The sequence below is a fragment of the Eucalyptus grandis genome, chromosome 4 (assembly GCF_016545825.1).
Source record: "Eucalyptus grandis isolate ANBG69807.140 chromosome 4, ASM1654582v1, whole genome shotgun sequence".
In the NCBI taxonomy this organism is placed as follows: Eukaryota; Viridiplantae; Streptophyta; class Magnoliopsida; order Myrtales; family Myrtaceae; genus Eucalyptus; species Eucalyptus grandis.
In genome coordinates this window covers 10,651,034-10,664,451 of record NC_052615.1, presented here as the reverse complement: position 1 = coordinate 10,664,451, position 13,418 = coordinate 10,651,034, and the positions used below count along the sequence as shown (strand labels likewise).

General features: G+C 39.9%; 2 protein-coding genes across 2 annotated transcripts; one reads left to right on the top strand and one right to left on the bottom strand.

Annotated features, from left to right (window-relative positions):
• The first annotated feature begins 4,296 nt into the window (after positions 1-4,296).
• On the top strand, positions 4,297-9,522 carry LOC104440921 (GDSL esterase/lipase At5g45910). Its single transcript, XM_010053914.3, has 5 exons — positions 4,297-4,671; positions 5,073-5,294; positions 5,884-6,032; positions 6,221-6,497; positions 9,127-9,522. Exons 1-5 carry the CDS (start codon positions 4,374-4,376, stop codon positions 9,339-9,341), a joined length of 1,161 nt encoding a protein of 386 aa, XP_010052216.1. The 5' UTR covers positions 4,297-4,373; the 3' UTR covers positions 9,342-9,522.
• A 1,341-nt stretch (positions 9,523-10,863) lies between these two features.
• Positions 10,864-13,163, bottom strand: LOC104440920 (adenylate-forming reductase 03009). The gene is made up of 4 exons (XM_039311218.1): positions 12,356-13,163; positions 12,041-12,271; positions 11,134-11,408; positions 10,864-11,073 (listed from the first exon to the last, which is right to left on the bottom strand). The coding sequence occupies exons 1-4, from the start codon at positions 13,161-13,163 to the stop codon at positions 10,864-10,866; spliced, it is 1,524 nt and encodes a 507-aa protein (XP_039167152.1).
• Positions 13,164-13,418: the final 255 nt, after the last annotated feature.

The window sequence follows — 13,418 nt, the reverse complement described above, 5'->3', positions numbered from 1 at the left end:
CGATAGCACCTCATCTAAAAGTTCCTCACGCAACACCACTCGCGAGACCAACATCCCCGGCATTTGTACTTTACTAAGTGAGCTTTTCATGCAAGCATCCGACGTCTCCATGCACATGTCCAATGCGGTAAACTACGAAGGAAAACGTTAACCCCGAGCTGCCCCGCCAATCAACCGAGCTGAAGACTTGGATTACGTGCGCCCTGCCACAGCCGTTTCTCTCCTTGGGTAGCCATGCAAGCGGCCACATCTTCAGCCATGCTTTATTTCTTTCTGTTGGCCATGCAGCAGCCCATGCACACGTCCAATTGGGAGTCAACCAAAAGGAATGATTGACCAAGAATGCAGCCACGCCCTCTTCCCCTTCCTCAGCCAGCCGAATTCCCAAATTGAAGACCTGGACCATGCAGCAACCACGTACGTGCATGGAGACGCAAGATGTTTCACGCATGGGCGGACTCCTTGAGCTGTCTCCGTCCAAGCTGCCACCAAGTTTTCATTTAGTTGACTCATGTGGTCAACTAACGGAAGCCACGTCTCTTCTCTCCTTCGGTGGCCAGCAATTGAAGGCCTTTGCATGCAAGGGGGCACGTCCTTTGCATGAGACATGCAAGATGTCTCACGCCCAAACGGGTCCCTTGGGCTGTCTTCTTGTCTTGCGGCCACGGAAGGGAGAAAGAAATTTAGTTGACTAGGGAAGTCAACTAACAAGACGCAACGTCCAGAGAAGTCACGCCAAGGAGCCACGTCCCTTGCATGAAGGCTTCAAGTGGCAGCCAAGGAGCTCAGCAAGCGGCCACGCCTCCTCCCAGCTGCCATCCGTTTGAGCGGCCACCACACCCCAAGTGTTGACTATGGAAGTTAACAAAGGCGAGCAGAAAGAAGACTACCGCTTCTTCTCTCTCTCTCTCGGATCCGAACCACACCAGAGCTCCTCCACAGCGACTATATCGGTCACGGTCGCACTGTCAACAGTTTGTGGTGCCCAATTTTGTCACCTTGCAGATTTCTTTTGATCAACTACCCACACTCCCATTGTTGCAAGTTTAGTTTAATTGTTTGGCATCTTCAATTCATGGCTGTATATTCTTTAGCCAGATGAGCACCATCGAGCCACCTCACCGTGAGCCTCACCAAGCACCGCCACGTCGACTTGCGAGTAGCTGTTCGAAGATCTGAATTTGGAAGCCAATATTCGAATTCAGTGAAAATCTTATCTAATTTGATTTCCAAATAAGCCGAGATATAATTCGTTAATTTATTTTTAAAATTAAACAGACATAGATGATATATTGTTGATTTGTTGCCCTATAGTTCTTGATGCCTTTGTTTGAATTAATTTTGCTCCCATAAAAGAAAACTAAAAAAAGAAATATTTTTTCATTTGGATCGTTAGAATACCGCTTGTTTTAGGATGGTTTACATATTTAGATTAGGCAATTTATTTATTCCAAATTTTTGAAATAAAAAACACCAAAAATATTAATTTAGGATGTTAATTTTTCTTTCATTAATTCAAATTGCATGTTCAATTATTGGGTATTTTTTAATTTCGAATTTTATAAAAAAGAAAGAAAAAGAAAACATAAAAAATATCATGCTTGTGCCACTTAGAATTAGGCCATCCCTTCCACGTCATCTAGTCATTGCATGTTTAGGATTATTTAAGTGCGTTATTAGGATAGTTGTATTTAATATTTTCATGTCATTAGATTATGTTAAATAACTAATACGTGTCATATAGTTTGCATAATAGTTTGCATGTTACATTTCATTTTAGTTAGACATTTTGGTGTGTCATTGCATTGCATTCCATGTAGACTAAGTTTCACTTAAATAAGAGAAAACCTATAAAATAAAATAAAAAAACTTTTGAGTGAAACTGCGTGCTAATTAGATATCATATCTAGGTTATTAATGTGGTTTTCTAACTAACACTATAGATCTTTTCATTGCTTCAAGATGAGTAATTCTCTCATTTCTTCGCAATTCATTTAATGCTTTGATTATTGATTGCTAAATAATGGTTGTGCACCCGTCTGATCACCTCACATATTAGGGTGTAAATTAAAATCAATGCAACTTGCTTGCAAAACAAATTTTTTTTTTTAAATAAAAGAGAAAAAGTACCAAAAGTGCATTAAAGTAATTCTCATGTTACTTTACTGGGATTTCTAATTAACTCACCAAGAAATAGATTAGTGGCAATTCCTAGCTAAAATTCATTTGCACATTAAATAACTTGAACTTAACTTACGAATTGGTATGAGCTTGGAAGAGCTAAGTTTAGGCTTAGTAATCCATTAGTCAAACTCTAGGTAGTTCAATCGATGTTAGGTTGTGACAAGTCCTAAACCCTTAACGATATTAGTTTAGCCCTAAACTTTTTGACTTGGTGCCAATTTAGTTCAAAATACTTAATTGTATCAATTTAATCCTAAACCTTTTAACTTTATGTCAATTAAGTCATTCCAACTAATTTTGGCCAGATTTTGCTGATGTGGACTTCACCGACTTGTATGGCACCATTGGTATAGACATTGACAATTTTTAATAATATTTTAGTAATTTTCAATTTTTTATTTTGATTTTTTTCTTCTTCTTTTTTCTTTCTTTTTCTCTCTCTCTCTCCTCCCTTCTTCTTCCTTTAGGTGGTGGCTGGTCGACAGGTGATGGCCAGCCTCACCCGATTTGGCTTGGGTGAGGCAGACCCTCACTTGGGTGAGGGCGACCTCAACAAAGGCTTCCCTTGTCAAATGTCGATGAGGTTGGCCCTCGCCTAGGCCAGGGCAGCCTTGCTAGGTGTCGCCCATGCGAAGGTAATGCCCAGTGAGCAAGCTGCCCTCACCTAGGCTAGGGTCGGCTTTGCACAAGCCAAATCTAGTGAGGCAGGCCCTCACCTAGGCTAGGGCAACCTCGTGGGGGTCACATTTGCCCAGGCAATGCCTAATGAGGTTGCCTTGGACTAGGCAAGGGTTAGCCATCACCTACCAGCTGGCCATCGACTAGCGGAAGTAGAATTGAATGAGAGAGAAAAAAAGAAAAAAAATAGAAACAAATTGAAAATTAATAAAAAATCTAAACATTATTAAATATTATTAAAAATTATTCACATTAGTGCTAGTGGTATCATGTAAGTAAACCGGTGTCCATGTCAGCAAAATCTAGCCAAAACTGATCAAAAAGACTGAATTGAAATCAAATCAAAATGTTTAAGATTGAATTAACACCAATTCAAAAGGTCTAGAACTAAATTGGCACCATTAAAAGGTTTAGGACTGAATTGACGTCAAATCAAAAGATTTAGAATTAAATTGACACCATTAAAACATTTAGTACTAAATTGATACAAATACAATAAGATTAAAACTTTTCTAATAATTTTCCCTATTATTGTTATAGGTTAAGTACAAATATAATCTATTGAGTTTTGATGGATGTGCGATTGATCTCTTGACTTTCATTTTATTCAATCATGACCTCTAACTTTTTATACTTCTACCATTTAATCCTCTAATATTATTCTGTGCCACACCTAACTTTCTCAACTAGTTCAATTATATCCTTCGGTCAACCACTCTAATGACACAGCATTATGTATGAGACCAAGAAAAGAAAAGAAAATGATATATTAACACAGAAAAAACAAGAAGAACATAAATCATGATTTGACAATATTAGTTACAACGGCCAAAAAAAGCACATGAGTGCATGAATCAAGAAAGTTAAGGTTTTGATTGCGCCACATAAAACTAGAGGATCAAAGTGCACAAATTCAATTGGTGGACTCGATTGGACCCAAAGAACAAAGTCAAGGAAAGTCGTTGCAAAATCGGAAAATGTTCATAAGATGCAATTATCCCCAAATCATCCAATTTTAGTCTACATATACAACTCGGTGTTTCAATTCATATACCTGCGGTGGTAATGTTGGCCACCGTTCAACCGGATGTCGCCGGATTCACATGAGCATCGCACTCGGTGTGCATGGCCATACTTCTGCACAACCGGAAAAACACACATGGACTTCCGAGGCAAAAATTAAGAGGCTGATATAGACGGAGGCGCTTTTGGGTACGTCGTTCTTGTTCATTCAAGTTAATTACCAAACACGCTGAAAGTTGTTGTAATGACGACGAAAATAATAAAGACAATTCATGACTCTTGGGGGACGACCGCAGCTGACGTAAATATAATGGATGAGTACTGAAAATTTGTCCTCGTCATCTGTGTAATAATAAGAGACCCTAGGTGTCTCCCCGCACCATTTAATGAAAGGCGCCATTTCTTGTTGAAACCGCAAGATGAGCAATTGATGCTTCACCTGCCCAAACTCCAATCCCTAAATTGGGTTCGTGAGGTTGCTCCATGAGATGACAAAAGGGCTCAAGGTCGACCCTAAGCAGAATTCTCTAGAATTGCTCGACATGAAAGCCATGAAGATACTAGTCTTCTTCTTGCTCTTCTGCCTCTCTTCGGATCCCATTTTGTCAAGCCCCGGTCGCTACGAGGCAATCTTCAACTTCGGCGACTCTCTAAGTGACACCGGAAACTTCCTCCGTTCTGGGGCACTCGCATTTCCGGTCATCGGGAAGCTCCCTTATGGCGAGACTTTTTTCCGCCACGCGACCGGTCGATGTTCGGATGGACGCCTCATTGTCGATTTCATAGGTATTCCGTGCTCTCTTTAATTACTTCTGTATATCTTCGATCACTGATATTATGTTCTTTGCTGTAAATGCATTTCACTCATATTATGTCCTCTGCTATAAATGCATTTTTGTTCCATTTCTTAGTAGCTCAGGTTTCTAAGGAAAAACGATTGACCTGATAATTCAACAGCACGTTACTCCACTGCTATCTCATATGAAAATAGTTTCAGCATTATGTCCAAAGATCATCCGGCTTATGTAATCGCTTTTTTCGACAGCTTTGTATAGCTATCATTCCTACTATTGATGCGATAAACGAATACCGTCCAACTCCAGGTTTTCTGGCAGGAATTTTCATTTTCTGTGCTACTAATGAAGTATTTTTCTTCTCATGATGAATGTGAAAATACGAGAATGCAGCTGAAGCATTTGGACTGCCTCATCTTCCACCATACCTCGCAGTAGCCAAAGGCCCACACGTCCGTACGGGAGTGAACTTCGCAGTTGCTGGTGCCACAGCACTCGACTCATCATTCTTCTATGCTAAGAAGATTGGGCCACTGATGTGGACCAATGACTCGTTGAGTGTTCAGCTTCGCTGGTTCAAGAATTTGAAGTCGTCTCTCTGCACCACCAAACAACGTAAAATTCTATCTTAGTCCAGTAAATGCCTGGGTGGCGGTCCACTCCAGCAATTCATATGATCGATCTTAAATTTCTTTCTATATATATATATATATATATATATTTATTTATTTATTTATTTATTCATTTTGTTCTACATTATCACTTTTAGTCCAGTAAATGCCTGGCTGGCGGTCCACTCCAGCAATTCTACATATATTTTGATATCAAGAACCGAACGATCAGAAGGACTATCATTAGGGGACCAAATCGGATAGAAAAGGTTATGGGATCCAACATATCACGGACCAATGCTGTCTTTATAAAAAAAGAAACGTAATTTAATGCATGCATTATGTATCGTCTGACACATTTTTGGGGAAATAGCTATGAAAAGTAAAAAGTGGACGTGTGTAGGGTTCGTTTTGTAGGTTAGTGATAGAGATATGAATCAATGATGGACCGAAGGACGAGCTGGTGCTGGCCATCGCCCCCTTCTGCGACTTTTGGAAAGAAGTGCCATAATTTATCAAATTGCACGTAAATATGTTCCTTTATCTCGCCTCCTTGATAAATCTTTGATGGTAAATCTATTTTTGGGATGCAGAATGTGATGAGTACTTCAACAGGTCCCTGTTTCTGGTGGGGGAGATAGGTGGAAATGACTACAACTATCCCTCCTTTGTCGGTGCAAGCATTAAACAGCTCCATGCTTTGGTACCGCTAGTGGTTGGAGCAATCACTCGTGCCGTCGGTGTAAGTCCCACAAACTTACTTGATTTTTTTCACATGTATCTAACACGAAAGCAATCTGAATTATGTTCATCAATGGAGCAACGGCACTAATTTTAGGATCACTCTGAATCATCACGTATCATCAATGAGCATGTGGTTTGAAAATTTCTTCTCAGTATGAGTTTAAGGTTGGATTCTCGCAATGACAGATGCTGATAGAAGAAGGGGCTGTGAATCTGGTGGTGCCGGGAAACTTGCCGGTAGGCTGCTCCGCAGTTTATTTGACTTTATTTCACAGCCCTGACAAATCAGCCTACGATCCGGGAACCGGATGCCTCAAGGCTTATAATGTTTTCGCCAAGTATCACAATAACTATCTCAAGCAAGAATTGCAAAATCTGAGAGAACAATACCCTCATGCAAGAATCATGTATGCTGATTATTATGGTGCCGCCTTGCCTATCTATCACACTCCCAAACACTACGGTACGCCTTCTTTTCACCTAGCTTGTTCCCTTTCAGATTTCATCGTCAACGCATATCTTTTGCTTGAACTAATAACTTGTAATGAACCATACATGTATGACCTTTACTTTCCACATATCATATTCATCATCATTCTTTAATGTAGATATTTAACTTCTCTACAAGCGAGTTATATAATTATAGATGACTTTTACGTTGCCTATACATCAAATGAAAGCCAATTTTTTTTTCTTCTTTTACCCCTCAATTTTCTCCCTTTACCTCTAGAGTTAACATTGTGCTTAATCACAAAGAACAATTAAGATTGGAATGACAAGTATGATGGACCTGTATAATGAAGCCAAACCTTAAAACATGATTTAGTGATGGAGTGCAGGTCCAGGTGATATAACATGATATCCACTAGACTGTCTCCTAATATTGAATAGGCAAAGCCACTGAAAACTCCAAACTATGCCTATAGTGACATATTTATCCTACAAAATTTTTTTTGTGACACCAAAAATCCCAATCGTGTACCTATGTGACACATTTATCAATTGTCAATGTTTTGTCAATGAGCATGATTAAAATTCTACCTATATCGACTCTCAAAAGTAAGCGGCATTAACATAAATAAAAACAACGTTGTTCTACTGAAAAATCATTTGACAAAACCTTAATGAAAGATAAGTGTGTTATGTAGATTTAAGTTTAGGGATTTTTATGTCACAAAAAAAAGTTTAGGGTAAAAGTGTCACAATGAGCATAGTTTGATGGTTTCTATGTCAAAAACAGTTCATGGTCAATGTGTTACAATGGGCATAATTTGAGATTTTTTTTGTCTTTTTTTTTTTCCTGTTAAATATCAGTATCTTACAATCTAGGGAAATCAAGTGTCCGAAAGGCCAAACCAGATTGGCCAGACTTTTCAGGCTTGCCCTATGTTTTTTTTTTTTTTTTTTCCTTTGGGTTTGTTCGGGCCTTTGGATTTAATGTTTAGACCCGAAATTGCTCAAACCAATGCAGACTAATTTTTAAAAATAAAAAATAAAAAAGATATAATGATATGAACATATAAATAATGTAGAATACATTATTTATGCTCTTAGGACTTTAAATAATATCATAAATAAATGACCGAGAATTAATGTATCAACATGGGTTGAGTTCAAAAGTGGTTGAATTCTCACAAAAAAAATATTTTTGAGGTCGGATATATAACAACTAATCAATTTTAATTCTTTAAAAGTAGAAGCAAAGGAAATTTGTGCTAAGCCAGAACTGGCTCACCCCAAATCGGCTTAGTTCTTTCCGTACCTTTACTTATATGAACTTTAAGCAAAATACGTAACTTTATAAGGAAAAAGTCACTCTCGTCTTTCACTTTGACGAAGACAAACGGCAAACAAGTGCTAAAAAATTAGGAATTCTTTAATAAATGAATAAAGGTGATATTTTATTTTTTTGGAAAATTAACTAAAATTCTTCCAAGATTGTGCTTTCAGCCAATTAAAATTACTACTTTGCACATGGCTTAGTAATATATGTTTATAATTTATGCTATAACGAATATGGACTGGACTCTTCATGGAATTTTAGGTGAAACTTTGAGCTTGAATGTTGTTCCGGCGTTTTTCTTTTCCTCGTAAGAAAATATGAATAATAACGTACGACATCGGAACCAATGTTTGGCAAAAAAGGAAGTGAAAGGGAAAAAGAGAATATTGATGAGAGTGATACATAGAGATCTCAAGTAGTATGAGTATAATGACCCTCATTTCCCAAATTGCAATTCAATTCCATCAAATAAAACGTAAAGTCTTTCCTTTCTTAGGTTGGTTTTTCTCCACAAGTCTCACCCCAGACATGAAAATGTCGATCGAATGTGGTTGTCATAGTTCGACATGATATCAGCAATTATTTTGGTCAGGCATTTGATGACTGGCAATTACTGCTCCTTTTGCTTGTTAAGATGCTCCAAAACCGGTTGAATTTTATTCCTTCATCCAACTTGTTGCCTTGGGAAGTTTCTTGTCCTTAATCAATATCTCTCATGTAGAGTTAGGTGTTAGATCTCTTCACATATAGGCATTTGGCAATGTATATTAATGAAGTGCCAGAATTACATTGTTAATATGCTAAGAAGTGGGTGGCAGCTTACCTACCAACTTGCTTTCTCGCTCCATTTTTATGTTGATTTGTTAAAGAGTGTCGCAAGAGTTTATATATATATTTACCAAAAAAAAAAAAAAAATCCACTATTTTTCCTCGTATTATGCATAAAAAATAATTATCGGAACATGCCTCATTAGCTGTATTTGAGTACATGGGAACTCCTTAACTGAGTACCGTGTCTTTTGGGTCCTAAATTAAAAGCCAAATCTAAAATAGATAAAAAAAAAAAAGTTAATTTGAAACTCCCGTACATTTTGGGGGAAGAAAAAACCCAGTAATTCTTTTATTTCATGAAATACCCCAAATGACATGATAACATCATGACGATTTGGTTGATGTCGTTGACATGAACACATATAGACTTACATAATTTGTTCGAAAGTCTTGTCGTGATATAAATGAAGATACACTTTACAATTATTGAAGACCATGCGATTAATTTGTTCATGCATAAATGAGTGCATCTGCACAGGCTTTTATGGAGGGACACTAAGGGCTTGCTGTGGAGGAGGCGGTCCATTTAACTTCAATAATTCAGCAAGGTGCGGCCATACCGGCTCGACTGCTTGCAGAGATCCATCGGCTTTCGCCAATTGGGATGGGATTCACCTGACCGAGTCTGCCTATCATCACATCGCCAAAAGGTTGATCTACGGGGGCTTCATATCTCCTCCACTCCGACCTTAATTATTATGTTTCTTTTTTTGTCTTTTTCTTTCAATCCTTAGGGTTTGAATTGAAAATTGGAGTGCGACAATTTAGTATGATGATATTAATAAATGTTTGTGAACCTAAGGAAATTAGAAATATGGTAGGGCTTCATGACATATCTAAATAGAAATAATGGTTATAGCGTATTTTTACGAAATGTTTTCGGAGAAAGAGAATTAATATATATTCTATTCAGAGAATTTCGGATATGGTCTCTCCAAGATGTTAGATCTGGTAAACATGGCTCGATGACGTCGTGATACCGATTAGATTTCCATTTGGCCTTGCTAGTACCAATCTTAGGAGTCAAACAATTTTAAAAAAGGTGTACTTTAAACATCATTTGATTCCCAATGTCTCTTTCCATCATGATGACGAGCAGTTGGCAGTCGATTTACTCCAAAGATTTGTCTGGACAGCCCAATTTTTCCCCAGATAGTCGCACGTTAAATCCATTATATTCTATTCCATTTGGAGACTAAGAACCATCCAAATTATTTGCAAAGTAAAAAATCTGGTTTCTTTTTTCCAGCAACCAAAGGAAGACGGCATCTGCCTGACAGCAGTTACCGCAAGACGAAGTCAACCCATATTTGATTGCAATTAAACTTCCCCAGGTTTTTACCAATAAATATACAAAAGCCATAAATTGATGAATACATTTCGCGATGTCTAGAATAGTTTAGATAAGTAACAGTATAAAATTGAGAGTTTTTTTTTTTTTTGAGCCAAATGATCATAAAAATGCATTCGGATAGTCGCGTCAATTGAAGGGTTACTTGCACATTTCCAGAGTAACGAAGCATGATGCTTTCAAATTTACTCCCTATTTGTCTATATCAAATCGATATTTTCTCATATTTTTCCGTATTGTACATGATGAAAGTTAATTGTGCCTAGTATTCTCATTGAAATTGTCAGCCGTCAGGCCAACCCATTTAGGCATTAAGCATCTATGACAGTGGACGATTAGGCAATCATAATAGCAGCAAATCACAACGATGAATTTTAGTATGCCGTTATTGTCTAAAATGCATACAAGGCAATGAATCTACCAGCATAGTTAAGGGTTAAGTATCATGACTGTATAGTTAAACAGTTCAGCTCCATAGGATTACTTAATGGTTAAGCAGCAGATGAATGTGTCTATCATTTATGTTATGTCTCGTTGGCGAAATTGAGAACATTACCTTAGAGAAACAATGCAAACAAGTAACTCATCAAACCCCTATTATTAAAGGTTAACGCTTAATAATATCTCTAATGATAACGGTAACGAGCAAATGTGATATGCAATTATCACTTGCATTTCACGTAAGTTCTTAAACATACATAGCAAGTCTTAATTTATAGAACCTTGAATCTATCAAGGAAAAGCATACCACCAAACCAAGGTGGGTGCTTCATTTCAATTCCACCATTAGTTTACAATGCAATCCAAGCTTAGATAATATGTGGAGGACGCAAATTAGACATACGATATGTATGATTAATCTACTCAAGAATCCCAAATGGGACCAAAAGCGGCGATCCCTTCGTTCTTGCATGCGTTCACCACGTCCCTACTTCCCTCAGGGTTGCTCGTGACGATCACCACCTCAGCGCCCCACTTCTTCGCCGCGTCCACACTCATCTCCGCCACATTTGGCCGCCCAAGCACCGCTGTGTCATGCACGATAACCTTGTCTCTCGGGTGATGGCTAACCATCTCCTTGATCTCCTTGCCAAAGTTTTGCTCCACGTTCTTGGCCACCCATAGCACGCAAACGCTTGCTTTGCAAGGTTGGAGTAGGAATGATAGGAAGACACAAATGCCGGAGCCGGTGGCAACCAGAAGGACCCGGCCGTACATGTTGACAAGGTAGGGTAAGCCAGCAAAGTGGACCTGGCGGACCCAGAGGTGGGCTGGCGGGTTGGCGACGAGGGATTTCGTGAAGTCGCCAACAGCTCCAGCAAGCATCATGTGTTCATCCTTGCCGTCGGAGATGATGCCAAAGGCATGCCACTCGGATAGCGGGGATGGGCTGATCCGACCCAAGATGCCTGTAGTTGGAAAAGTACGCACATTCAAAGTCCAAATATAAACTTTTGGTCAAAAAAAGAAATCCAAATATGAATTCCCAATCTAAGAAAACTACAGACAGATTTGAGTTACCGGAGATATTAGAATTGGTGCAAGCCCAAGTTTTGGCAATTATATGAAGTTTCAACCTCAACTTGAATTCAGCATGAAACATTAGTTTCATATATTGTAAAAACTTGATTAGAGCATATTATAATGGAGCAATATTTCAATTAGTGCGTTGAGATCTTTGTAAATAAACTACATATGAAATTTTCATTATGTGGGCCAACAGTGAATATCCTATTTTGCTAGAAAAATATTAAGAGAAGATGGATTCTTTGAAAATCTTATTGATGTAGAGACGGAGAAAAAATGTATTATGTTAAGAAACTCTGCCATTTCATTTACATTAACTTACCCCAAAAATCCTCATTCTAGATAAGATATTTATTATTGAAAAATATGTACGATTGACTTATGAAACGAAAATTTACAATTTGAAACCTTGACGTCTAAAATCAAAGATTAAATAGCCTAGGGTCCATTCAGAAGGAAAAAAAACTAACATCAAGAATGTTTGCAGTTGGATAAAATTCGAATCAATATATACCTGCTTTGACTCCCCCTTGGAACTTGATTATGGAGGCATGGCCAGAAGGAGAAGACACCTTGACGGGCACTCTCCTCACCGTCACCCACGGTATTATTATCAAAACCGTAATCCCCACCGTGAACCAAAACTCTTGTTGCCTCACCAACCTCGACCCCAACTCGTCCCTCTTGTAACTCTTCGTCCTTGGGTCGTAGGCGATGGTGAGGATGACGAACCCCCAGAGAAGGCCAAGGGCCGACCAACCCGCGAAGCGGTGTGTCCGCTCGAACACGTTGTGGTGCAGGTGGCGCACGAGTGGGAACGCCGCAAGTGAAGACAGGGCGATGAGAGCGAGGATCGCCGACGCGACCCCAATTATCTCGGGTGACGTGTTGTCCCGGTCCTTGAGGGTTAGGACTAGGGCGTAGACCAGCCACACAAGGGACGAGACGCCGCACCCGCTGTGGATCCCACCGAGGCTCTGAAGGAGAGAGGTCACGGCGGTCTTGGCGAAGAGCGGGACCCACCAGTGGCCGAGTAGCTTCACAGCCAGCCAGAAGGCGACGCGCAAGACGGCCTCGCTCCGGCACAGGGTGAGCGCGAAGATGTTGGCGATGGAGAAGAGGGCGGCTCGGTTCCTCGCATAAGGGAAGTGTCCAGTCGCTGCAAGGACCAGGGAAACAACATTTAGGGTCAAGCAAACGACGAATAGCCGCTTGTACACCGTGAACAGCCCTTGGTCGAGGAGTATGACCGACAGCCTCGACGACTCATGGCCTCGGGCGGGCTTCGAGGGAGGCGGGTCGATCTTTGAGGCCATTTCGGCTCGCTTTCTCTCCGCGTGTTTTTCAGGCTCGATGAAAGTGCCTTCCTCGAGCGTTTCCGAAAGGACATCATTTTGTTCGTCGTTGTCGTCTTGGAGGTCAAGGTCGCAAAAGTGACTACTTGCTTTGCTCGTCGATCGCTGGATCAGCGACGACGGAGCTATCCTAGACGAGCCCCATGGAAGCCAAGACCTTTTGCTTCCGTGGTTGGGCATCTCGGGAGCTATCCGAGGGGTGGCGATGGCAAATGGATCTGCATGAGGCTTGATCTCAAACGCCACGCCTCGGCAACTCGAAAACCTCACTTGGCTTTCCATGAGGACTAATGCTTGGTTTGTGCACTATGCTTTGGGGCTCGTTCGTGAGGAAATGGCTAGAATTTGTACGGAGGGGTGGTGCATGAGAAGATGCAAATTGCGAATTATGCCAACGAAGGATGAGCGTGCACGGTTATTTATTGAGAGTAGCAGTCACTTTCAATTTGAATCGGTCAAGCTTTATTTGGTCGAACGATCGCCTCCAACCGCAGGCTTTGTTGCTCTTGAAAGTCAGAGCTCGAAAGAAGTTCGAAT

Excerpts from the sequence above, each read along its gene's own strand:
- LOC104440920 (XM_039311218.1), bottom strand. The coding sequence starts at position 13,163 with ATGGAAAGCCAAGTGAGGTTTTCGAGTTGCCGAGGCGTGGCGTTTGAG. Across the intron at positions 11,409-12,040 it reads CCAAGGGGGAGTCAAAGCAG|GCATCTTGGGTCGGATCAGC; the intron begins GTATATATTGAT and ends TTCCAACTACAG. Across the intron at positions 11,074-11,133 it reads TCCAACCTTGCAAAGCAAGC|ATGGTTAGCCATCACCCGAG; the intron begins GTTTGCGTGCTA and ends GAGATCAAGGAG.
- LOC104440921 (XM_010053914.3), top strand. The coding sequence starts at position 4,374 with ATGACAAAAGGGCTCAAGGTCGACCCTAAGCAGAATTCTCTAGAATTG. Across the intron at positions 4,672-5,072 it reads CCTCATTGTCGATTTCATAG|CTGAAGCATTTGGACTGCCT; the intron begins GTATTCCGTGCT and ends ACGAGAATGCAG. Across the intron at positions 5,295-5,883 it reads TCTCTGCACCACCAAACAAC|AATGTGATGAGTACTTCAAC; the intron begins GTAAAATTCTAT and ends TTTGGGATGCAG.